This window comes from Ixodes scapularis, unplaced genomic scaffold (assembly GCF_016920785.2).
Source record: "Ixodes scapularis isolate PalLabHiFi unplaced genomic scaffold, ASM1692078v2 PGA_scaffold5__190_contigs__length_132052651, whole genome shotgun sequence".
Classification (NCBI taxonomy): Eukaryota; Metazoa; Arthropoda; class Arachnida; order Ixodida; family Ixodidae; genus Ixodes; species Ixodes scapularis.
Window position 1 is genome coordinate 113037268 of NW_024609880.1, and position 24565 is coordinate 113061832.

Sequence of the window (24565 nt, forward strand, 5' to 3'; positions counted from 1 at the left end):
GTAACAAAAATGACGTCACAGACCTCCATTCGCGGTTGAGATGACAGTGAAATGCATGGGCTTCGGACTAAAGGAGAATAAAGACAGGCTTTTCATCTCTACAAGTGAAAGCTACGTGCTTGTTAGACCAATTCATCGCTGACTTTTTACACCAGGCACCGCTGTGTAGATGAAAAACTTGTCTTTATTCTCCTTTGGTCCGAAGCCCATACATTTCACTGTCATCTCAACCACGAATGGAGGTCTGTGACGTCATTTTTGTTGCCTGTGCTCGCGCACACCGGCGGCTGCTGGCTCGTGGAAGGAACGTGCGCCACTTATTATGGACACCAAATTCCTTGGTTCAGTATCCCTTTAAAGTTGCAGTTTTTATCAAAAAGCATTAAACCAAAGCTTCCGTCGACCCTGAAGCACGCGCAGATTCACAGTTCCGACGAAGTGGGTTCTGTCAAAACTGTTAACCCGCAACTAATGGCGCCAAACTTATACGTATAGCAGCAAACACTCTATTTTTTTACGCCGTTTTAAATATATTTGTATCCATCTAGTTTCTAGGTAAATAACAGCTATAATTTTGCATCTGACAGCGGAGTGCATCGCTGGTTATGCATGCCGATTTATATGATTGGCCACTTGTACATTATTCTGAGTCTTCCTGCAGATCAAGTTACCCTTGTTTTGTTGTTTCTTCCGCTTAAAATACCCTTTGTGGACCCGCAACACATTAGGTTAATACATGGAAAAATGCCGGTTGGAGCGCGAAGAGGATCATATGACGGGGGCAGTGAGGACGAGGCTTTTGGTACATGAGGATTACGGGACGGGGTTATAGGTGAGCGGCGTTTGCAAACTTCCGGTTCCTAGAAAATTTTATTTAGCTGTTGAAAAACGACGACAATCATCTGCAAGCCTGTCTAAGCATGGTTCTGAAAACTACAGTCTGGAGGCTTCAGAATTATGCTTGCACAGACTTGCAGCTCATTGTCGTCGTTTATCAACAGTGAATCAAAATTTCCTAAGGAACCGGACGTTTCCAAACGCCGCTCACCTGGGGCTAATGGCGCGGGGCTTTTGCGATAGGGACTCTACACGCGAAGCAATCGTGCTACACCTGGTGGCGCTGATGTGCAAATCACCCTCAACCTTTTCCGGTTCTGAACTAGGCAGACGTCCTGTTTTGCACAATCAAAATTTTGCAAAATTTGCAAAATCAAATATAATGCTATCTTCCGGAATTGGCCACTTATAGAGCACTGTCAGACTTAGTTACTCTATGATAAAAGCGTGAAGAGTAAAGAATTGGGAATGATACGTGAACCGGAATTGTGCCGGGGCTACCCAATGGACCTATTGCTAAATTACTAAGCATCAAGGGGAATGCAGACATTGGTGTTCAATGCGCCTCACGTGCTGGCCTCAACAGTAGTAACTTTACTAAAGCAAACGCCTAAAACAAATTTCATCTTGCACACGCGTTCGTCAACGCTTTGTTTTGGTTATTTACTTCAAATCCTTTAACAGGGAAGACGTGCGCCTGTTGCGCATGGAACACAAATTCCTGCATTCTCCTTGATGCCTGGGTAATTTAGCAATAGGTCTATAGATGGCGCCACTGAGTTTGTAGCCAAACAAAAAGGGGAGAATACTACGTTTCATACTTAAGGTGCAACCCCAACGTGCATGACGTTTCGGTGCTTTTCCGACGGCTTAAAACATTCTTTCTATGTATCTTACAATTATAAAGTTAGTGTCACATTAAAGAGCAGTTTCTCAACAATGCTTTAATGTCTTGATATTACAATTATTTTGGTTGTTATTTAATTATTTGGCTTTTAATAGACCCCAGTCTCTAATATTGAAAAAATTATTTCTCGAGTTATAACGTCCCATCGTCCACGATATTTTACGTGAGCGTTCAGTTAGATGTAATGAAATAAAAAAGTAAACAATGAACTGTACAGATAATGTATATTTTGAAATAAAAAATAAAGATTAAAATTGTAATATTTTATGGCGCTATAAAAACGGAATCACGTCAACTAATCAAAATAACGAGACATTAAATTATGAAGCATCCTTCGACATTACATTTTCCATAACTTCCATATCGATATATTACACGTTAAGAATGTTATAAGACCTCAAACTTTTCCCATTCATTTACGGCGAATTGTAGTTTCTTAACATAAAGTACAGATGGCGACACGTGTTCAAGAACAGCTTGATGTGCATTTTCCGTCGTGTGCCGCTTGGAACGCCACGTGAAAGACAGAAAAAGCGCCAGATGTCAGGGTGTCAGACGCCTGGATAGGGTGCCTACATGTCTGTCTGTCTCAGGGTGAAGACATCCATTGTTGCCCTGAATGTGCCAGCGCGTGACGCTCTCGCGGACTTGGTGCGTGACTCAGGCGGTAAAATGGCGTCTATGCATTAGCCAAAGCTACGCGCTCGAGCTGAGTGACACCTTATTTCGCGCACTTCAAAGTGCATAAAAAGACGATTGGGCGGAAAAATGGCTGAGATGTCACCACTCAAGCAAAAGCGCGCGTGTATGAAGGCACTCTAGGCCTGGATGCCCGCAGCGAGCAAGCCAGAGATGTGAGAACAAGCGCGAGGCTGCGGGTGCACCACAGCTACTTTTGCGCGCGTTCTACTGTGCGTCGGTACACATGCCCGAGGCGATCCAAATGAAATGGGCGCCATGAAATGCACTCTGTCATTTCAAATTTCGCCACGTATCCGAAAACATTTTAATATTTTTATCACTTGCATAAATCATTTACGATATCAAACTAGGCTTGTCGGAATGGTTCGACTATATTTTGTTTCAAAAACCACCTCGGTGGCTCTTAAGTGGCAACGACATTAAAACGTCTCAGTTCCTCTCAGCCAACGCGCTGGCCTATGAATCTATATTTGTCGGGTTTAAATATCGGCCGAGGTGCCCGCAATCCAACGGAGGCCAATCTGAGATTTCGGTTGCACGTCAAAAGATCTACGGTTAGTCAAAATAAACCCGCAATATTTTATTTTTATTTGGGCGTGTTAAGTGCTTTTTGTTGGTTTGGCTTGTGAAACCCTAAGATCTAAATATTTGCTTTGCTTTACCTTAGTTCGGAGCGCAACCAACGCTACGGGCTGATGAGGCCATTGAAGCAGCGCCAAGAGCGCGAAGTTAAGCTGTTCGTTCTCTTTCTGTGCCCATGCGGTCGGGCTAAACTAGACCCACTAAGTGAGCTACACTTCATACAGATATGGATGCTTAAAATGATGGTTGTCAGTTATCTGAGGCTTTATCTGAAATCACAGGAAACGCTTTTTCGTCCTCCACAAATGTTTAAACAGTTGGCGACAAAGCAAAGCAATATTACGTGAGCTTCCTGACACCGAAACTATTGCTGAGGAAGTCGCACTTTTGAATCATGACGACCGGCTGTTGCATCTGATTCGTTACTAACCACCAACATGGCGGAACCCAAAACAATATCGGGGCAAAATTGCCGATGCTCTAAGTGTAGCTCATTTGGTCTAGCTCACAGGATAAATCAAGTACGGTGGCGGATCGTTGGCCGAGTGTGTTGGGGTTGTTGTGAATTCCACAAGACCACTGGTAGTGCAAGGAAGAAAAAAAGGAAGATCCGAGATCGGCAGAGGCACGAGAAGAACGGGTCGGTGGCGCGAGACGGAGCTCGGCTGTTGAACTGCATGATCAGTGCTTCCCTTGACTGTTTTGTACACATGTAAGTAGGGAGTTTTAGAATAACGTACGCAATTTTAGCGCACGCTCGCGCTAAATTTAGCGCTTGCGTTAGCGCTCGCTAGGCAGGAGAGTTTTAGAATAGCGTTTCCCCGCGGCGACGCAAAACGCAACGTCGCGCGCTTGCAGCGCCGCCAAGATGTAGTTGCAGCTAGTAATGTATTTCTCGCATTTCAAAAGGCACGCGAAATGCTGTAAATTAAAAATAAAATAAACATTTTTTTGTCACAACAAACATCTTTAAACGTGTTTTAACGTATACTTTTGGTCACAGCCAACCTAATTTTTAGTTTAGTAGGTCACAACTAACAGAGCCAAGACAATCCACACGTGCACAATTTCGCGCCAAATTACGAACCTAGGTTGCGCACGCTTTGAGCTCTGTGAAGTGGTTTCTTTTTTTCTTCTTCTTTCTAATCATGCCTCCAATACGCCGATCGCGATCCAGTGTGCTGGATGACCATCTTCTTCATATGAACATGTCGTGGAGCGATTTGGATGACATGTTCCTCCAACACCGGGAGCCAGAACCGCGTAGATACAAGTCAAGTGGGGGGCTCCTGGATGTCGCCAAACTCGACGACCTGACTTTTCGGCGCATGTTTCGCTTTGAGAAGGACGATTTTGGACTCTTAAATGACGTCCTGCTGATGCCAAAGGTGGTGTACAGCAGCCAAGGGGTTGTTGTTAGCGGGGAGGAGGCCCTCCTTATGTGCCTGCGCCGACTTGCCTACCCAAACCGCTGGTGGGATTTGGAGCCGATCTTCGGCCGTCATTCGTCGGCAATGTCGAGCATCGTCGGTCAGGTGCTCAAGCACATCGACGGCACCTTCGGTCACTTGCTGGACGACCTGACCACCCACAGCTGGCTGAGCTTGGGCGACTTGAAACGCTTCGCAAGAGTAAGTCTGCTCGTTAACTGAGCGGCGTTTTTAAACCATTATATTTAAGAAAAACGTGCGCAGCATTTTACGACATTCCGAAAAAAATTACCTATTAGATGTGTTTTTAAGTTTCGGTGTCCTATCAAAACGCACCTCCGCACCGGTAGTCCTGTTCCCCGAGGTCAAAGCGTGCGACTATCTCCTCACCTCCCTCGTAGAAGTAAGCGTAGCGCACATGGTCAAATTACGCATGGTAGTTGCTTCATTTGCCCACGAGGAACAGGACCGCCGACGCAAAGATGCGTTCCCGTAGAAAACCAGAACCTATATATTCAACCCAATTCCGTTTTTTTTTTTTTGGAAAGGGGGGGATGTTGCACGCGCCTAATATTTCTGTAAGGTGCACTGGCTTAATGCTATTTTTTCATATCTAACGGTTTTAATGTTTCCTGATTAAAAAGAATACAAAAGTAATTAAGAACCTAACTACAACAAAGTTTATTCATCTTCTTAAAGAGACTCTTTGGCAGAGACCAATATGACAACTTTTTCTCTGTGCGATACACACTTTTTGCTGGAGTGATTTGGCCGGCATTTCATAAAACGCTTTGCGATATTCAATGCTTGGAGTGTCACATAATAATACTTGCCATTATTGGTGTTCAGTACCCTAGTCATAAGCTTTAAGCCCCCTTCCCTCCTCCCCAATATCTAGTGAACCATATAATATACACATGCATTTTGACTCCCCTCCCCTCTTTACACCACAAGTCATAACAATCCTAGCCCCCCCCCCCCCTTCCCTCTCTTCCTCCCAGCCTCAGACCTCTTCTCCCTCCCCCTCCCCCCAAAGAAATTTGTGCCTGCTGTTGTCATTTCCAATTAAGGAGGTCAAATATGTTACCCAGAACTGCTGAACAGAACTAATTTAGAAAAAACATACAGCTTAAAGAGGGATGTTTGTTTAGTAATTGATTTTATTTCATGACACATTTGTATACTACAAAAAACAACACTTCCTGTGCATGGGAGAAAGTACACTGATGAGGTCTTGGTATATGGTCGTTATTCAATTGATATTAATAAATATGCTACATATGCAAACTTCGGTAACACAACTAGAACAAAACATAACAAATTTAATGAGCCTTATCGCTTCAATATGGACTCTTTTAAAATCCTTTCTGTTAAATGTATTGAAGAATAGAAGTGCCTATCCACAGAAGCTCTAAATAGTGAAAATGTGCATGGTTTTCTTGATAACATTTTTAATAGTTAAGTGTGCCTACCAACCTGCTTTGGCCTCATAGCTGGCAAGATGTTAAAATAAAGAAAATAAAAAGCTGCATTCAAATAAGGAATACTGACACCAAGCTGTTGGAGAATAAAATTAAATATAAAAACAAGACACTTGATCAAAGCAAATCATGTTTTAGATACCATAAAGGTCTCGCTAAGAAAGTACCATTATTGCAGGCCGTTCATGCCCGAGGTGCACCCCTCCCAAACTGCTGGGGTTTCGTGGATGGGACGGCGAGGCCCATCTGCCGCCCTTCCACCAACCAGCGGATCTACTTTTCTGGACACAAGAGGCTGCAAGCATTGAAGTGCCAGTCAATAATGTGTGCAAACGGCATCATTTGCCAACTTGATGGTCCCTATCCGGGACACAGGCATGACGGTGGTGGGTGCAGCTGTTCTGGACCTGCATGCTTCCACGTTTGATATTAACACTTCCCATTAATCAGCATTTCAACTCTGTAGCAACACTGAATAAGCAGTTTTGCTATAGAGGTAGCACCGAACCAAATACAAATCACGAAGGAAATCATGTGTTCAAGACAATTATTAATGCGATTCTTTCAAATGAGCTAGTCCAGTCGCTGAGCTTAAATAACAAGCCTTGAAATGCTGTTTTGTGCTTCATTTTTGGTTAAGATGCAGTGGCATGTTCCGATTTAACTATATCTCTTCCAATTTATGCAGCCCCTGCTTTCTTCGAGGTTCGCTGCAAAAATATTTACTTAGCTCTGAAAGAGTGTGCTGTTCTACAGAGGACAAAGTATTGTAATGCAGCATTCACACTGCATTGCAAAACGGAGCATGCCAAATGAGCACACTGGCGAATCAATACCATGCAACTTCTGTTTTTAAAAGTGGTAAAAAGTACAGTGCCTTCTTGTTTCTCTGTTTTATGCAGGCATTTTGCGCGAAAGTGGCCTCTACGGAAAGTTGGAAAAGCTTGTGCAGGGCCGCTCTTACACCATCTACGGCGACCCAGCGTACCCATTACGGCGGCTTCTGATGAGGCCGTACGGAGGTGCCACCCTCACTCAACAGCAAGTGCTCTTCAACAGTGGCATGAGTACTGTGCGACAAGCTGTTGAGTGGGGGTTCGGTAAAATAGTATCCGAGTTCGCATTCCTGAACTTCAAGAAAAACCAGAAGCTGTACTTGCAGGATGTGGGGAGAATGTATCGGGTGGGGGCAATTTTTACTAACTGTCATACATGCCTGTACGGTAGCCAGACTGGTATGTTCTTTGGGCTCCGTGCACCCAACTTGGGGCAATACTTGAGACCCTCTGTACGGGACAGACACAACCTTTAAGATACTCTTGGTACAGTGCTCAACAAACTTATATGAAACACTCAAACTGTGTCTTATCTCGTAAGATCAGTGCTCCATTACATAGCGCTCAATAGAACAGCTTGAGCAGGGAAGGTACGCTTGCTCAAGGCCGAAATTGTAGCTAGGCCAAGGAAAACAACAGTTTTGCTGGCAATCTACACTTATCACCACCCTTTCGTATTAAGGTGCTTAGGTGACTGCCTAAACCGTCGGTGATTAGATGACTCAATCAGTGGGCGTTTCATGTTTTTACTGAATGAGCCCTTCAATAACTGACGATTTCAGCAGTCACCTTTGGCCGCCACCTGCATCAAGCAGAATTCCCATGTTGTCCCCGGCCCAGCCACCACTTCGACTTTGAGCGAGCGACCTCCCCTGGTTGGGCCATTCTACTGAGCACTACTTTTGGGGATTCTACGTGCCAAACCGACAAAGTGTATCTGGCGTGGCCCAGTGCAGGACTGAGGATTAATTTCATCCATCTGGAGATGTTCCGACGTACAAGAGAAAGTTCAATATCATGGCACCTTCTTTGCAATAAGCCTCCGTCAAACTGCGGGCAGCTCTACAAACATTCAAACCAACTGGGTATCCGTAGGCTGGTGCTTTGCCTCCATGAAACCGTGGCAGCTAGCATTCTTATAAGATAAGACACAGTTTGCATGTCTCGTATAGGCTTGGTGGGCCCTGTAAATTTTCCTAAACGTGGTCTTTCTCGTCTTTTTTAAGTGTTGCACATTAAGCGCTATTTCATGCAGAACTTCTTTAGCTGCTGTCCAGATATTGTACCCATGAGATTATACAGTTCGCATGTTCTACATAATTTTGGTGACACTGTTTATTTACCATAAAGTGGCCTTTCTAGTCATTTTCTGAGTGCCGAGTTAAAAGACGCTGTTATTTTCTTTTGAACAAGTTTTCTTTGGCTATAGTAATCTTTATTGGAGCTTCCATTTCTACATTTGTACTTGCAAGATGTGTGGAAGAATATAAAAATATTTATGTTATGGTAATTAAACAAATAAAAGTGAAAACTTAAAGCCTGCTGTCTATTTGAACTTATTAGCAATCATTGATTGCACGAGCTCCAGCATGGCTTGCTGCTGTGTGAGAAAAAAGTGTCTTTCCTGTGCACGATCCCTTTCTCTTTCTGCCCTTTCTTGAGCTCTCTCCTCTTTTTCCTCCTCCCACTCACGAAACTTGTTGCTGGAGCTTGTCTCTGTCGAGGGCCAGGCGCTTCCCCCCCAGGAAAAGGCGCTTCTCTTCAAATGAAATCCGCCGCTCCTCCAGCTTTTTCTCCCTCTCTCGGGTGCCCTGTTCAAACTGTAATCTTTTTTCAAAAAATATTAGATTCTCATTTTCTGTTTTTTTCCTGTAAGAAAAACATATGAAATGCATGTTAGACAAATGTTTCTCCAGAAATGTGCACAAACCTTTCCTGGAGGTCTACACTGTGGTCACTTTGCCCAGCTGCATATCTGATCCGAAAGAATAACATAGGGCAAGGATATCATGGAGTTGCAAATTGACATGAATATATTCAGCAACTTCATTTACTCTGCTGCAGCCTCCTTAGCTTCCTACAAGAAAAGAAGCCCCACAACGACATACGCAGGCACGGGAAACATGATAGAGTCATGAAATAGTCTGGAACGCACCAATACAAAGCACATGAACGAGCACAGAGTGATCGTAGGAAGCACAAATTCAACAGGAATGTCAGGCAACCTAGGCCTTGAAGAACACAGGTGAGATCAAGGTGCTCAGATTGTGAAATGAATTACCGTAGTAGATTTTCTTTTACTGCACGTGAATTACATTAAGTGTTCACAACTAATATTCAACTTTTCTTCTTTGATGCAGATATTAAGATAGACTTGTCTTCTATGTAACAGGATACCCCTGAGGTACTTTGGTAAAAACTGTAAAAAAGGTATTTCAATATACAAACATACAGAGCAAGAATTTTTTTTCCGAACGATGTCAGGCACTGTGGGTTTCAGCTCGTGGCGACTGCAAACGGTAGTGCTTATGTTTCTCTCTTTGTGTTGGTTCATGCACCTCCCCTTACCTCAAGCCCTTCACCTAATCACAAGGAATGTTCTGAGGAGGTTTATAGAACATTTGAGCTGCTTGGGAAGCCTGGAGCTTAACCCTCTGCACCTGACGGCTAGCTTCAGGTTCCACGGTCTGCTCGGGTGAAGCTGCAGGTGCATGGCCTCCAACATCGATCGAAGGGGTGCCCGTGGCAGCTGCAGGTAACTCTCTGCTCACGTCAAGACCAACAATTTCATATGTGTCGCCTGCTTCTGCCGCCGAGAGGAGCTCTGCCGTATCCACAACACAAGTGTTCCCTGAAAAAATATAAAAAAACAGCACCTCTGAAGAAATTAACTCTTAAATATTATGTTTCCCATTGGTGCTTCCATTGGAGGTTCAAGTATGCAGGACTGGCCACAGCATCTATGATAATGAAAAGCGTAGGCATATGTTTTGTCTCGCCCTATGATAAACTAAAGCCGAAAACCTATGGGCCTTCAATCGGCAAAATACAAAAAAATGGATAGCCTAAAATGCAGCCGTACCATGCATTAAAGCTAACAGCTCGAGCTTAAAAGCTCTTCCACATTAGCGGTGCTGTGATCGCTAGCGGCAGTGATTTTGGCCGCAGAATTGGTGACTCCAGCGAAATCAACGCTGCATGGCGGCCACGCTGAGAAGCGCAAGAGAGGAGGTCACTTCGACTCTGTCGTTTGCTATCGCTGCTTGGTTCTCGCAGGCAGCATAGAAACATTCATCGTTTCCAGTAGTCATATTTATGCTTCCACCGTGTCATTTTTACTCACTGACCAGACGAAAGTTTCTACTGTCGATAATCGCTTTGCTTTTAGATGTAACACCGATTTTACGCTGCAGTGCAAGAAATTTATGATGGTCCACGTGCTGAAGAACGAAAACTACCTCCTTTCGCCCGACCACCGCGCCCCCTATAGTTCGCTGGAGCCGCTAATTGCACCATGTGAAACATGCTTAAAGGGCAACTTCAATCAATATTTTTTTTATTTGGAATTACAACTGTTTTTACCTAAAGCAGTGTCTCCGAATTACAAGGTATAAATTTTTTTTCTCGATATTGTGTGTAGTTTTATAAATATCACGGCTCAAAGTTTGGTTTCGGGCGTCTACGGAAAAACCAAAACTATCCGCCAGAGGGATGGCAACGCTGATCATCAGCCTACGGTCGCGACGTGACGTCAACGGCGCTGCGGTGAGAGGTACAACCAATCAACCGCAGCTCCACCGCGATCCAATGTCACAAGGGTGCTGTGCCAGTGTTGCTTGGCTAAAAGCTAACCCGCTCGCCCCCTGCTAAAGAGCAACTGGTCACATCACTAAAATCGGTCCTAGTGGAATATGCATTTTCACTTTGACGTAAAATTTCGGCTGTAATATATTTGAGGTTACTAAAGCGATACCCGTCATTTATTTTAGTTTGGTTTTCGACCGGAGTTGCCCTTTAAGACAAACACATATGCATTAAGACGCCCTGATCCCACTTACATATGTTGCCAGCACTTTCCGGTACCTCGACGACCGAAGAGGTTGCCAGGTACGCTGCAGCAGCAGCATCAGTAGAAGTGGAGGCACGGCATGCGTCCGCAGTTGCGCTGCCATTCTGCGAAAGTCCACCAGATGTTGTAAATGATGCTAAATTCTTTTTCCTTTTAAACCTTTTGTTTAAGTTTTTGCAGCAAGTGCAACATGTGTGATACTTGGTTTACATTCTTCTTCTGTAACCATCTTGAAAGAAATTAACAGTAGGCTTGTTTGATTCACCTACATCTCCTGCACCAGCTTCAGTCGGTGAACACATAGATGCTAGTTAACCCTTTCCCTACCATGGACGACCTGGGTCCGTCCACACTGTTTGTACCGCTCCTCACGAAGACGAGCTGGGCTCGTCCACATTGATTCGGGCTCCAATACGCTACCATGGACGAACTGGGTTAGTCCACGTGTGTCTAGTGATCTTTGCTGTGGACAGATGGCGCTTCACGGAAGACAAAAACCTGGTAAATTCCTGAATTTGGCACAAAATTGTTCCAACGCAGACAACAGGGGATTTAAAAAATGGCGGCGTCAACTTCTGGTCGCTGCGTTCGTAGTGACAATCTTGCCTCAAAACTGGGGCGAAAACGAAGATATTGTAACGTCTCTTCAAATTCAGAAGACGAGGAAATGAATCTTTCATTGAACAGCGAGAGTGATGCAGCTGAGTTATTGGATTTTAGCTCAGACGACTCCGATTTCAATGAGGACACCATGTCGGCGTATCGGCATTGGACTAGAATCAATGTAGAAAATCCTCCTCCAGTTCCTCCACGTTTTGCGTTCACTTCGCGTGCAAGGTGATGTGAACTGTCTGCAGTACTGCTACGCCCGGCCTGGACGTCCATGTGCAAGGTGACGTGAACTGTCTGCGGTAATGCAGTGAAGCCGAACTTTAATCCCTTTTTCTTTTGCAGTCTGTTCAAAGTTTTCTCATAGAATAAATATTTTAGCATTTGTTTTTGGCCTGTGTATTGCATACTAAATTTATAAGGCACATAAAGAAATTCGGTATTTTCAAATCGTTTTTCTTTTTCAAAACTGTTGCGGTAGGCAAAGGGTTAAGAGTGCAGCCTGTCTTAAAATACAAGCTGGGAACACTGCCTTGCACTTTTCTGCATCGAACCTTTTCTGCACCGGTGTGGGCTGGTGCAGGTAAATCGAACGAGCCCAGCATCAATAAATAAAAAGAAAAAAGAAAGAAAAAGCTGATGTACCGTGGAATATGCTAAGTTGGTTGCGGCGGCGGTGTCCCGTAACGCAGACGCGTCGCTTCGTTCGGCGGCTGTGAGCTTCTGGCGTGACGGGGCCGCTCTCCGGACGGCCGCCGCCTTGTACTTGTAGTGAAATTCTCTTGTCAGATCGGCGATCTCCTGGAGGAGGTGTTCCTTTTCGCTATATTGCTCCTCGGTGCCTGACCTTCGACAGAGTAGCGACTGAGCTCGACCTGCTGCTCATATCAAAGCACACACTTTAACGCCGCATTGCTTTAAATAATCTTTAGCAGTAAATGAAGCAGCACACTCACCTTCTTAAGTTGGCGCGATCCTCTGCAGCAAACTGTGCGAGCAGCAGGTCGAGGCGGTCACGTACCGCTCGCGTGCTAAAACCTTTGCCGGTGGCTGAAAGAAGGTTGCTTGCGATTTGGGCCCATCGCGATGGGTCCTCAAACGGGTTGAGGGCGTGAACTTCTTCTAACAGCGAAATGTCATCTTGCGTAGAAAAGCGCAATCGCGAGGAGGCTCCTGCCGCTGCTGCTGCCTTCTGAGCCGCCATTTGCCTATTCCCGCCGGATTAGAACACGGATCGTCTTGGCCTGTGGTCTTGGCTTTAGCCCTCTCGCAACTTATCGCGCAGCACGAGAACGACGCAAAGACCCTTTGCGTCGTCGGAAATAGCGCGCGCTATTTCCGAGAAATAGCGAGCGCTAAAATTGCGCACGCAAAGCGCAAAACCTGGTTTGCGTTCGGAGCATGCGCAGTGGCGACGACGCTATTCTTTGCGTGCGCAAAGCTTTAGCGTGCGCTATTTAATATCTCGCTCAGTAAACAAGTGGTTTGTTACCGTTGATCGGTCTTGAACGACGTATTCCGCTAAAAACACAACATGACCGATCAACGGTAACAAACCACTTGTTTACTGAGCGAGATATTAGGGAGTTTTAGAATAACGTACGCAATTTTAGCGCACCCTAGCGCTAAATTTAGCGCTTGTATTAGCGCACGCGACGCAAGAGAGTTTTAAAATAGCGTTTCTCCGCCGCGACGCAAAAGCCCAAGCATCTCGCGCTTGCGACGCCACCAAGATACAGTAAAAAATTTTATTTCACACACGAAATGCTGTAACTTTAGAAACAAAAAACGAGTTTTATGGTCCAGAGTATCATTTTAATTTGTTTAAACATGAGAACGCGACGCGAGCGGCTGAGCGGTCGTGTCCGTTTGCGTCGCCTCGGCAAGAGAGGTCTCGTGTACTGACCTTCGCACATCGTTCCTTCGCCGTGAAATGTTCGCGCGTGGCAAGCATCAAGTTGTCGGTGATCGCTGCCAAACCGAGTACAATGTCGTCCCGTACTGAAAATTGCAGTCGCGAGGATACCGCCGACGTCGAACTCACGACGCCGCCAAAGCAGCCGCCGACATAATCCTGGAAGCCGCCATTTTTTTTAACTGTGCTCGTCTTGGCTTTAGCCAACTTCTCATCACGAATCCTCCTAGGAGAAGCGCAAAGGCTCTTTGCGTACGCACGCTATTTCCGAGAAATAGCGCACGCTAAAACTGCGCACGCAAAGCGCAAAACCTGCTTTGCGTTCGGAGCATGCGCAGTGGCGACGATGCTATTCTTTGCGTGCGCAAAGCTTTAGCGTGCGCTATTCTAAAACTCCCTAGGGAGTTTTAGAATAGCGCACGCTAAAGCGTGCGCTATACGCAATACGCAATAGTATAGCGTACGCTAAAAATGACCTGCTCGGACCGAATTTAGTTGTGCGTTACGTTTTCGAGTGAACACCGCGCATGATCTTGGTTAAATTTGCTAGAGCCGTAGAATTCCGCGTGCTTATAGCGCAACCATGCTCCTGGAATGAAATATTGAAAAAGAAAAAGTGTCCAAACATTTTATTTCAGATTAAATAAAGCCACAGCTGCCTCGTCAAGCGCGCTTTTCTGCGGTGTACAGAGGCTACGAGTACGAGTGCGTAGCCAAATTCGATCACGGAGCCTCCGTCAGTCGTCCCGTGGAAACGGCACCTTTTATCAATGCTATCGCGGAATGAAATTCATGACTCTGATGTCCAGTGCATAGCGAGAACTTTGGCGATTTCTTTTAGAGTCGTTCGTCCGTCGGCGATGAACTGTGGGAATAGGATTAGCGTTCAGCAGATCGCAGCGTCGACGCAGACTGCGAGTGGCGAACATTTCCACTGTGCACTCCTTCAGCTGCAGGGCGATCTGATTCGACCGCGGTAGGTCCCAGAAAGAATCGCCGAGCTGAACCCCACGCGATTTCACGTAACACAGAACATCGAAAACACCACGTCGCCCTTGCTGCGCCAGTCGAGGCAACCGCCATCTTCAAACTGGCGCTCTCGTTGGGTCCGAGATCTCTCGAGACCGTCCCGCAAGGCCCGCTAGCCAGCAACGCGAAATCCCCAGCGTTGGGTGCGTACGCAATACGCTAGCCCTTCCATTGTGTTCTGCGCATGCGCACTCACGACCTGCAATCTCCTTGCGTACGCAAAGCTATAGCGTACGGTCCACTAAAACTGTCTACTAAAACTGTCTATTAATAAGCGAATGGCGGCGGAGCGCCCGCTCGTGGCACGTGTGTTGCGCGTCTTCACAATAATGGTTGGCGGTACTTGTGAAAAACGCCTTTATTAAGGGGCTTTAGCAGGGACCCTGGGTTCAGTCGCCCATCTGCATCCTGCCATCGAGCGATCGTGTATCACATATACTGCGTAATGCACATTAAAGACCCCGAGCTAACAGTTGCACTTTACTTTTTATAACCTTCATCGGGTAACCATGTCGTCCTACGAAATTGCTGCTCTCTAAAAAGCTAACGACTAATTTTGAATGCGCCGTTACATCGCATTTTTAATGTGTGTTCCCGTTCTTTTTTTATTTTATTTTTTTGTCTACATATTTGATTATGTGGCTCTTACTTATAATGAAACAGACTATAGTTGTCAGACTTCTGGAAAAATATTATATGACTAAGGAAATGGCACGTGAACGTAAAAGTAAAAAAAAACAAAAAAACTCATAGGCGCACTGAATAAAAATAATTGAAATAATAGAATTGATTATAATTGTGTTTTTTAAAGGTTTGACCACCCCAAACGCTATAAAAGCGAGCTCGGTGCTTTGGATGGTGCGTTTGTTCCAGTGGGGGATCGTTGAGCGCACCAAACGATATAAAAGCGAGCTCGGTGCTTTGGATGGCGCGCTTGTTCACTGGAAGTGTAGTTCAGGACAGTATACTCGCACTTGTATGTTCCGCTTCGCTTGCAGGATAAAACCAAATACTTGATTGGTAATGTATTTAGTAAGACAAAGCTTACCTTCTGCATATGTGCAGTGCCTGTTGCAACTAACGTCGGACAAACCTCTGTTGGCGTTAGACGAACAGGGAGTAGAAGTAGAAAAGAAAGAAGTCTGCTAAGCTGCCCTGGCACGTGCGTACGAAAAGCGGAAAAAAGAAAAAAAAGGGAACGACGACGACGACGACGACGATGAACGTGAACGATTGAACGTCTTGACCTTGCAAGCTTTCGAATGTCGATGTATTATTCTCAGCGGTGTAAATATTAAAGTGTTGCTCGTTGTGTGACAATGGAACGATTACTGTGACGACCCGCAGCGACTGCAACAAAAATTTGGTGCCGAAACCCGGGAGTGACATCGCTGCGGATACTTCAAAGCTGGAACGTGAGTGACTCTTCACGTACAATGGAAGTCCTCAAGAAAAAGCGCAAGGCCATCCGGTCACAGGTAACTCGACTGGTGAACGACGCGGAAGGGTTGCTAAGGGCGCCAGGACCGAACGTACCTGAGCTAGAGATGCTCATCGAGCGTCTGACACTAGCTCAGGGCCAACTTAACAACGTCGACTCCGCCATCGAACCGCTTGTTTCGGAACAAGACGGAGATGCTGAATTCGCGCAAGTCGTCGAGTACGCAGACAAGATTGTCATATACTTAACTAAGCTGAAGAGCCAGTTAAGGCGCTCGACGGGAGCGGGGCATTCCGCCAGTGCCAGTCAGTTGAACGAAAACGGAGACAGACTGGCAGCATCAACATCAAGGAAGGTCAGACTTCCAAAGCTGGAACTGATCAAGTTCAACGGACACCTGAAAAACTGGCTGCCTTTCTGGAACCAGTTTGATGCCGCAATCCACCAGAACCCTGACTTGACACCGTGCGACAAGTTTAACTACTTAAAGGCGGCACTAACAGGGGATAGAGCGGCAGCCATTGATGGACTTCAGCCCACAGCAGAGTGCTACGCGGACGCCATCGATCTCCTACAGCGGCGGTTCGGGAATCAAGAAGCGCTAATCCAGGATCACATTGAAAGCCTCATGGACATACAACGTGTTCCACCTCAGCGCAACGTCAGAATCCTGCGGCGATTGTATGATAGCCTGCAAGCTCGCATCCGGGGTCTCAAGGCACTGGGCGTGAGCGAAGAATCGTACTGTTCAATGCTTTACCCGGTGCTCCTTCGAGCGCTCCCAAGAGAAATGACCATCGAATACCACCGAAAGACACTGCAGGGGGAAGCCGAGAGTGCCACCGCCAGTAGATCTGTACCAGCGTCACAGACAAGTTTAGGACCTAACACAGATCGCGCACATCTGAGAGCGCTTCGGACTCTCCTCGAGTTTCTGCACATCGAGGTGGAGAGTCAGGAAAAGGCATCTAAAGAACGGCCAGAGGACGTTGGTGGAAAATCTACACCCCATTTCACCAAGCGCGAGGCGCAGAAGAAGTCTACAAATCCCGACATGCCACGAACCTCTACTGCTACGGCTCTGCATGGTGTTGTGGAAGGCCTCGAATGTTTCTTCTGCAAGTCAAAAGAGCATGAAACACCCGACTGCAACTCAAGGATAACGCTAGCTGAAAAGAAGCGCAGGCTACAAAACGCCCAGAAATGCTTCCGGTGCACGAAAGTGGGGCACATGGCAAGGATGTGTCGAGGTACACCCTGCTGCAACAGGTGCCGAGGCAGACATACCTCCAGCATGTGCGACCCAGATTATGCTCCGAGACGATCTGCCGACGGATTGAACGCACAGCAAAAGAAAGACGAAGCACCAGTTAGCCTACATGTAAACGACGAAAACAAGGCGACAGTACTCTTAAAAACGGTTACTGCGTGGGTGGAAGGCAAAAACAGGAAAAAGCGAGCTCGGATTCTCTTTGACAGTGGTAGCCAGCGCTCCTTCATCACGGAAGAACTATCGAGGAGTCTCGACTGCAAACTGCTCGGGACCGAGATCCTGACTGTCGGAGTGTTCGGAGGCAAGAAAAGGGAACGAACGTACCGCAGAGTTCAAGTGATTCTGCGCAACCAACACAGTGGCCAGAAACACATGATCGACGCCCTCGAGACACATTCCATCTCCGAGCAAGAACTCCCTAGCCCTGAGAAGGACGTTATTGAAAAAATGGAAGAACTCGGGCTTACTTCGGGTGACGACCTGAACGGACTGGACTGTGGCGGAGTAGCGATACTACTGGGATCGGAACATTACTGGGAATGTATAACAGGAAGGATCCTACGACTGAGCAACAGCCTCACCGCAGTGGAAACCGCCTTTGGCTGGGCAATACATGGATCCACACAGTTGACTTCCGATACTGTCAGCTGTTCCCAGGTGATAGTGCTCATATCTGCTGCAGACGAACAAGAGCCAGCCATCTTGAGGAGATTCTGGGAGCTTGAAAGTGTAGGAGTACTCGAAGAGGTGGACCGAGATCAGTCAGATAATGACATTATGCGGTGCTTTGAAGCATGCATCACCAAGACGAAGGGAAGGTACGAGGTTGGCCTCCCTTGGAAAACAGACGTGCCCCTAGAATGCAACTGAGATGTGGCATGGAAGCGCCTCGAAAGTCTACGAAGGAAGCTAAGCAAAAACCCAGACCTCATGCGAAGGTATGACCAGGCTATCCGGCTGTACGCAGATAACGGGATGGCCGAGAAGGTTGAACAGATAAACGGTTCCGAAGGGCGTGCTTATTATATGCCACACCAAGCTGTTCTACGAGAGGGTAGCAGCACGACAAAAATGAGGATCGTGTTCGACGCCTCTTCGCACGGACCGAATTCTAGATCATTGAACGACAACCTTGAAGGCGGTCCGAACCTGAATCCAGACCTGGTGGCCCTGCTCCTGAGATTTAGGCAACATCGGGTAGCACTAATTGCAGACGTCGAGAAAGCCTTCCTTCAGATCGGTGTACACGAGGAGGACCGCGACGCCTTGCGGTTTCTCTGGTATAAAGAGTCGCCTCACTCAGACCAACCTACCCCAGAAGTCGAGGTCTGGCGTATGACAAGGGTAACCTTCGGTACCACATGCAGTCCGTTCCTATTGGGAGCAACCCTAAAGCACCATTACAAGGTTATGGAAAGCAAGTTCCCACAAACAGCAGAAAAACTGAAAAAATCAGTGTATGTGGAGGACCTCTTGATCGGCACAGAAAGTGAGGAGGCGGCCCAGAAGTTCTACACCGAGGCGACCAAAATATTCGGGGCAGCTGGTATGAAGCTTCATAAGTGGGGGTGCAACAGCGCGGTCCTAAAGAAAATGCTGGAGGACAACGTATCCGAAGAGAGAGTCCTTGGACAGCTGACGGGAGTGGTGAAAGTGCTGGATATAACCTGGGAGTCGAACGAAGACAAACTGTCTTTCACAACAGAACAGGTGGTCGAGTTTACAAGCCAACGCAGAAACACCAAGCGATTCGTGCTCCAGACCACGGCGCGACTCTACGACCCACTCGGTTTCCTCTCTCCTTTCGTGACCCGAGCCAAGATTTTGTTTCAAGAGATCTGGAAGCGGAACCTGCGTTGGTATGATACACTGCCGGGTGAACTGATGGGAGACTGGGAGAGTTGGTGCGACGAGCTCACCAAACTGGGTCAGATCAGTGTGCCCAGGTACTACGACAGCGGACTGAGCAACATGATCATACACAGAGCGTTGCATGTGTTCTCGGACGCCAGCTCTTCCGCCTACGGATCGATTATTTTTCTGTGTTCAACTGACGACAGCGGAACGAAGAAGGCGACAATATTGTTCGCTAAGTGCCGCGTCGCCCCCCTGAAGGAAATTTCCTTGGCGAGACTGGAGCTCATGGCAAGCTTGATCGGATCGAGACTACTGAAGTACGTCAAGACATGCCTCAAAATCCAGGTGGACGAAGTTCATTTTTGGACGGACTCGATGATCACTTTGCACTGGATAAGAGGAGAGGCCTCCAGATGGAAAACGTTTGTCAAAAACCGAGTACTGGAGATACAAGGAAACTCAGGGGACGCCAAGTGGCACCACTGCCCGGGTAAGGAAAATCCCGCAGATTTGATGACCCGAGGGCTGAAAGCTGATCGACTGCTTTCTGCTGCACTCTGGTGGACCGGACCAACTTGGTTACAGCTTCCAGCAACCGAATGGCCCGAAGAAACTGTTGGGGTGCTTTCCCACGACAAGCTCGAGGAGAAAGCTTCGAAAGCTGTAGTCACGCTAGTGCCTGCAGACACGTCCGTGGAGTTCATGGACATCTCGAGATTCAGTTCGGCTGCGAGACTGCACCGAACAACAGCCTGGGTGCTTCGGTTTGTCCATAACCTTCGATCACCAATCAAAACTACTGGATCGCTGAGCGCTGAGGAGATCCAAGCAGCACAAACCGTTTGGATAAAGAAGGCACAAAGCTCGACGTTTGCCTCCGAGATTAGTTGTGCAGCTGGAAAAAAAGCAGCGCCGCCTGGTTCAGCCTTGCGAAATTTCCAAACGTTCGTCGACCAAGAGGGAGTGCTCCGGATCAAAGGCCGTATCCGATCAGCAAACCTTACTAGGGATGAACGTGAACATATCGTGCTGCCCAACGAGCACCGGTATTCTACCTTGCTGACCATCGAAGCTCACCGAAAGATGATGCACGGGGGGCCACGAGACACTCTCATGCAGCTTCGCGAGAGATACTGGATCATCCGCGGAAGACAATTGGTGAAGAAGGTGGTGCATGCTTGCGTTACCTGCCAGAGGTTCAGTGCCACTCCTGCCAGTGCTCCAACGGGACCTTTGCCGGGTACAAGAACCACGCAAGCAGATCCCTTTGAGGTAGTCGGCATAGACTTTGCGGGGCCGATGTACGTGCGAGAAAATGAACTCACGCATAAGTCATACATTGCCTTGTTTACCTGTGCTGTCACGCGCGCGGTGCACTTGGAGCTCGTGCCGGACAAAAAGCTTCCTGCTTGCGTTCCGAAGGTTCGCGTCGCGAAGGGGTTTGTGTCGCATCGTGTACTCGGACAATGCGCTGTCCTTCAAGAGGGCGTCCAAAGACTTGGCCGAACTCTGGAAGACGCTCCGACATCCAGAGGTGGTAGACCACTTTGCCAACGCAAATATTGAGTGGCGCTATATTGTTGAGCGGGCACCATGGTAGGGAGGCTTCTACGAGCGACTCGTCCGATCGGTGAAAGTTGGGCTCAGGAAAGTGATCGGTAAAAAATGTTTGGACTCGGAAGAATTACATACAGTTCTGTGCGAGATTGAAGCAGTAGTGAATTCACGGCCTCTCACAGTTGTCTACAATGAGATCGACGAGAGCGAGTCGCTAACTCCTGCAAGCTTCCTCACGGGACGAAGGCTGACGGCGCTTCCGGTGGCGGAGAAAAAAGACTTCGCTTCGTCACCTGAGGTGCTCCGCCAGCTTTGGAGACGCAGAAAGGAGGTTCTGAACAGATTTTGGGAGACGTGGCGATCGGAGTATCTAAGAAAGCTCCGATCCGCCTATGAAAGCAAGCAACGGAAATCCACACCTATTGAGGTTGGACACCTTGTCCTGCTTAAGGAGCAGCTTCCACGTTTGCTGTGGAAGATGGGCAGGATTGAAGAAGTCTTTCTGGGTCGAGATGGAAAGATTCGTTCATGTGTCGTGCGTTTAAACAGGGGATTGTTGCTGAAACGACCGGTACAATTGCTTTATCCAACAGAAGTAACTGAAATTTAGAATGGGCAAACCCATTCGGTGGGGAGTGTGTTGCAACTAACGTCGGACAAACCTCTGTTGGCGTTAGACGAACAGGAAGTAGAAGTAGAAAAGAAAGAAGTCTGGTAAGCTGCCCTGGCACGTGCGTACGAAAAGCGGAAAAAAGAAAAAAAAGGGAACGATGACGACGACGACGACGATGAACGTGAACGATTGAACGTCTTGACCTTGCAAGCTTTCGAATGTCGATGTATTATTCTCAGCGGTGTAAATATTAAAGTGTTGCTCGTTGTGTGACAATGGAACGATTACTCTGACGACCCGCAGCGACTGCAACAGTGCCCTCAGTTTTCGCGTGATTACACGCTTGTTTATCATTATTGTTTTTCGTTTCCCACAGCGATTCAGTTCGTGCTCATTTGTGTGCTACATGAATTATTAGAAACCAAGGTAACCCAAAAACATCCTTTCCCCGAATTCTAAAAAAAAAAAATTATGCAACTTGCCACGTGTGCCACAACCAATACAAACTATTCTAAGCTTCACATATGACCACTCGCCTGACTAAACATTGTTGTTTGTCAAGGACAATTGCGATCGTATGAAATCACGTGGAAAAAACTCGTTCTAAACACGCGACCGTTGGCATGCAGTGAATACTCATAATCGGCGCCGAGATGATTGGTGGCCGTCAGCAGGAGGAGTTTTTCTACCAACCCAGAGTTAGAATGTTTCCTTCTTTCTGTTGTACGCAATCAGGAGACAACTTACACCAAATTTGAGGGCAATAAATTACTATGAGCATTCAAACACAATGGCCTGAGCAGTATATGTGTACAAGCTTTAGCTTTTGGTGCACCCTTAACTTTCGACACGCTCAACGCTAGTGTAAAACGTAGGGCTGTTTCATTCTTAATCAGCGAACCATGTGCGTGCTTACACTATATTTTATACAACGTCAAAGCCTACCCGTTTGCATCGTTTTCATTTTTGCACACCACTACTTGCGCGCATGAATCGCCAAATTAAGACTGGCACAGGATGTAACGAAAACAATTTACAGGGTGTTTTTTTTTACTGCGAAAATAAACTACGTATTGCCTAACGCTCATTCTCCGCCCAAAGGTCACAACCAGATGCCAAAGTTTCATCCCGAACGGACACCTTATTCAAAAGTTATAGGTGATTTTCTGAAAATTTCAATGGGAAAAACGGAGCCCATTTTTGGCCTGTTTTGCGTTTTGCTGGAAATCCACAAAGATCCAAACACATGCACGATAAAAGGGCCGGCCCGTCATATTTCCACCCGCAGAGCCGAGAAAGCAACGCTCGGTCACGGACTTCTGGAAGATTCGCGTTCATTCTTGCACCAGACGGAACTTTCGCCCTGTTTTCTTGTCCTCGAAAGTGCCAGTTCATTCTCGCCCCGAACGCGCGACGCTCGAACCTTCATTGCCGAACTTTCGAGATGGTGACGTGACGCACTCTAGATAAGCAGCTGCCAGCGACCTTGTCGAGTCAGTCTCGCTCTCGCTCTTTGTTACGCTGCCGAATCGCCGCCTGCTTTTCTGCTGCCTCGACGCTCTTTGTTTACTTTTTTTTGTTTGGAACAAGTTCGCCGATTAAACCTTTATTTTTCAGCTCACTGTTCGCCCTCTCCTCACCTTCATTCGTATCAGTATAAATCTGATCACATTGTAATCTGTGTCATTGGCCTCTAAAATCTCCGATAACGGCGCACCGGCAATTTTATATATTTCAACGCGTCGGTATTTTTGTTGTGCATGTGTCTCGCCATTTGACTCAGGACGATTTTTGCGTTTTGTTCTGCCTACATTTGCTGGAGACGTGAGCTCGGAGCGTGGTAACTGGCCCCCTTGCACGAGAACTGGCGCAGCCGTGCGCGTTCCAAAGAAAGCTCGTGCAGAGAAAACCAACCAAGGGACCAGGGATGTCAAATTCTGGATATAGAAGAATATCCAACTGTATCGAAGCGCAACCATACACGATTTCTCGCATTGATGTACAGGCCTGGAAGGCGATCCCACCGCCATCTGTTGGTTCAGAATCACACTAACCAGGGGTGGGGTTGCACCTTAATATACAATGATGTCAAAGCTACTGGCGCGAACGCGTGGCTTCACCTATTATTGTTTTGTTGTTGTTGTTATTTTTGCGAGAACGCGTGCAAATGATTAATGATATCAAGGTCAATGCTTGCGGCAGCAGCTTTTACCGCTGTACATAAAAGGCCGGTTCTCACATGCAGCGAAGCGCTAATACAATGCTGTTAAACGTGTCGTCAGCTACTTATCGCCTGCCATGAGCAACAGTTTTTACGATGAAATACAAAGCTGAGAAACGCTCCCGTCAGCACGCGCGTAGCGCGAGGTCAGCGCTATGCTTGTAGCGCTCCGCTGCGTGTGTGAACTGGCCTTTAAGGCTCTGTTATACTCCGACGTAACGCGTGCGCGCGTGCGAGCGCGTCACAGCGACGTCACGTCGGCGAAAACCCGACGCTCTATACTCCGGCGTCGTGGCGTAGCCGACGCGACCGGCGGCGTTCGACGCAGCCTGACTGCTTCGACGCCAAAATGGAGCATGCGGTATTCCGCGCCGGCCGCGCCGGCGACGCCGGACCAGGATGCATCACGCGCTGGCTCCCGGCAGCCCTCGCGCGGGAAGCGCGGCGAATACGAGCAATAGCAGACGACAGGAGCACCACTCCGTGTGGCGTTATGTTTGAAGAATCGGACTCGGTCGGCCGAGAAGCTCATCGAGGGAACTCGTCCTCACCCGTGTGCCTACGACGCGAAGAAGCTTGAGTACCGTAGACCGTGCGCTTGTCAAAGATGTACCGTATGTACATTGACCGCCTACGCTTGCGGCTCAGGTGGTGCACCAACAGTGCAAGCGCGAGTTTTCGTCGTGCAAGGTACGTCCACGCCATCGCTCGAACTTGGCGCTCAAGAAGCGCGAGCATTCTCGTCTGCTATTCGAAATGAAAAGGAACCGGAAATGGCGCACTCTCACAGGAAACGTGCCCTCGTAGTCAGATTCTGCGCATGCGCCACGCCGGTGGCCCACCGACGCACAGCCGCGGGAGTCGCCAGGACCGCCGGAGTATAAAGAGGGCGAATTTTTGACGCGCGCGGCGTGACTGACGTGACGTAGCCGACTTCGGCCAGCGTTCGCCTGCGCGCGCGTTACGTCGGAGTATAACAGAGCCTTTAGATATGAAACCAAACCAACGTTGTATAAAACTGAGTACTGGCGACGTGCGCGGTCGAAAGCGTCGCTGTGGTCGGCCTTCCACCAGAGCCGCATATAGGGAAAGTTTGGCCGTTTATTGGCTTGAATAGATGAGCATCTCGTGGCCAACCACAGACCGCGAAACAGCTCCTAGCGGTGGTCGTGAGCTCTAAAAATGGGACTCGACTAATTTAAAGGA

General features: G+C 47.5%; 3 protein-coding genes and 1 long non-coding RNA gene across 4 annotated transcripts; 3 read left to right on the forward strand and 1 right to left on the reverse strand.

The window, feature by feature from the left end:
- The first annotated feature begins 6261 nt into the window (after window positions 1–6261).
- LOC121838212 lies at window positions 6262–7251 on the forward strand. Its single transcript, XM_042294308.1, has 2 exons — window positions 6262–6325; window positions 6842–7251. The coding sequence occupies exons 1-2, from the start codon at window positions 6262–6264 to the stop codon at window positions 7249–7251; spliced, it is 474 nt and encodes a 157-aa protein (XP_042150242.1).
- A 3635-nt stretch (window positions 7252–10886) lies between these two features.
- Window positions 10887–12556, reverse strand: LOC120843303. Its single transcript, XR_005716134.2, has 3 exons — window positions 12410–12556; window positions 12099–12300; window positions 10887–10948 (listed from the first exon to the last, which is right to left on the reverse strand). It is a non-coding gene; the product is annotated as an uncharacterized LOC120843303 (long non-coding RNA).
- Window positions 12557–16628: 4072 nt separating this feature from the next.
- On the forward strand, window positions 16629–17981 carry LOC120843291. Its single transcript, XM_040214609.1, has one exon. It carries the CDS (start codon window positions 16629–16631, stop codon window positions 17979–17981), a length of 1353 nt encoding a protein of 450 aa, XP_040070543.1.
- Window positions 17982–18659: 678 nt separating this feature from the next.
- Window positions 18660–19855, forward strand: LOC120843292. The gene is made up of 2 exons (XM_040214610.1): window positions 18660–19732; window positions 19801–19855. Exons 1-2 carry the CDS (start codon window positions 18660–18662, stop codon window positions 19853–19855), a joined length of 1128 nt encoding a protein of 375 aa, XP_040070544.1.
- Window positions 19856–24565: the final 4710 nt, after the last annotated feature.

What these genes read in the sequence shown, in the direction of transcription:
- LOC120843291 (XM_040214609.1), top strand. Translation starts at nt 16,629, where the DNA reads ATGACCATCGAATACCACCGAAAGACACTGCAGGGGGAAGCCGAGAGT.
- LOC121838212 (XM_042294308.1), top strand. Translation starts at nt 6,262, where the DNA reads ATGTGTGCAAACGGCATCATTTGCCAACTTGATGGTCCCTATCCGGGA. An exon ending in GGGACACAGGCATGACGGTG is followed by an intron (nt 6,326 to 6,841) that starts GTGGGTGCAGCT and finishes TGTTTTATGCAG; the next exon opens with GCATTTTGCGCGAAAGTGGC.
- LOC120843292 (XM_040214610.1), top strand. Translation starts at nt 18,660, where the DNA reads ATGAAGCTTCATAAGTGGGGGTGCAACAGCGCGGTCCTAAAGAAAATG. An exon ending in ACAACAGCCTGGGTGCTTCG is followed by an intron (nt 19,733 to 19,800) that starts GTTTGTCCATAA and finishes AGATCCAAGCAG; the next exon opens with CACAAACCGTTTGGATAAAG.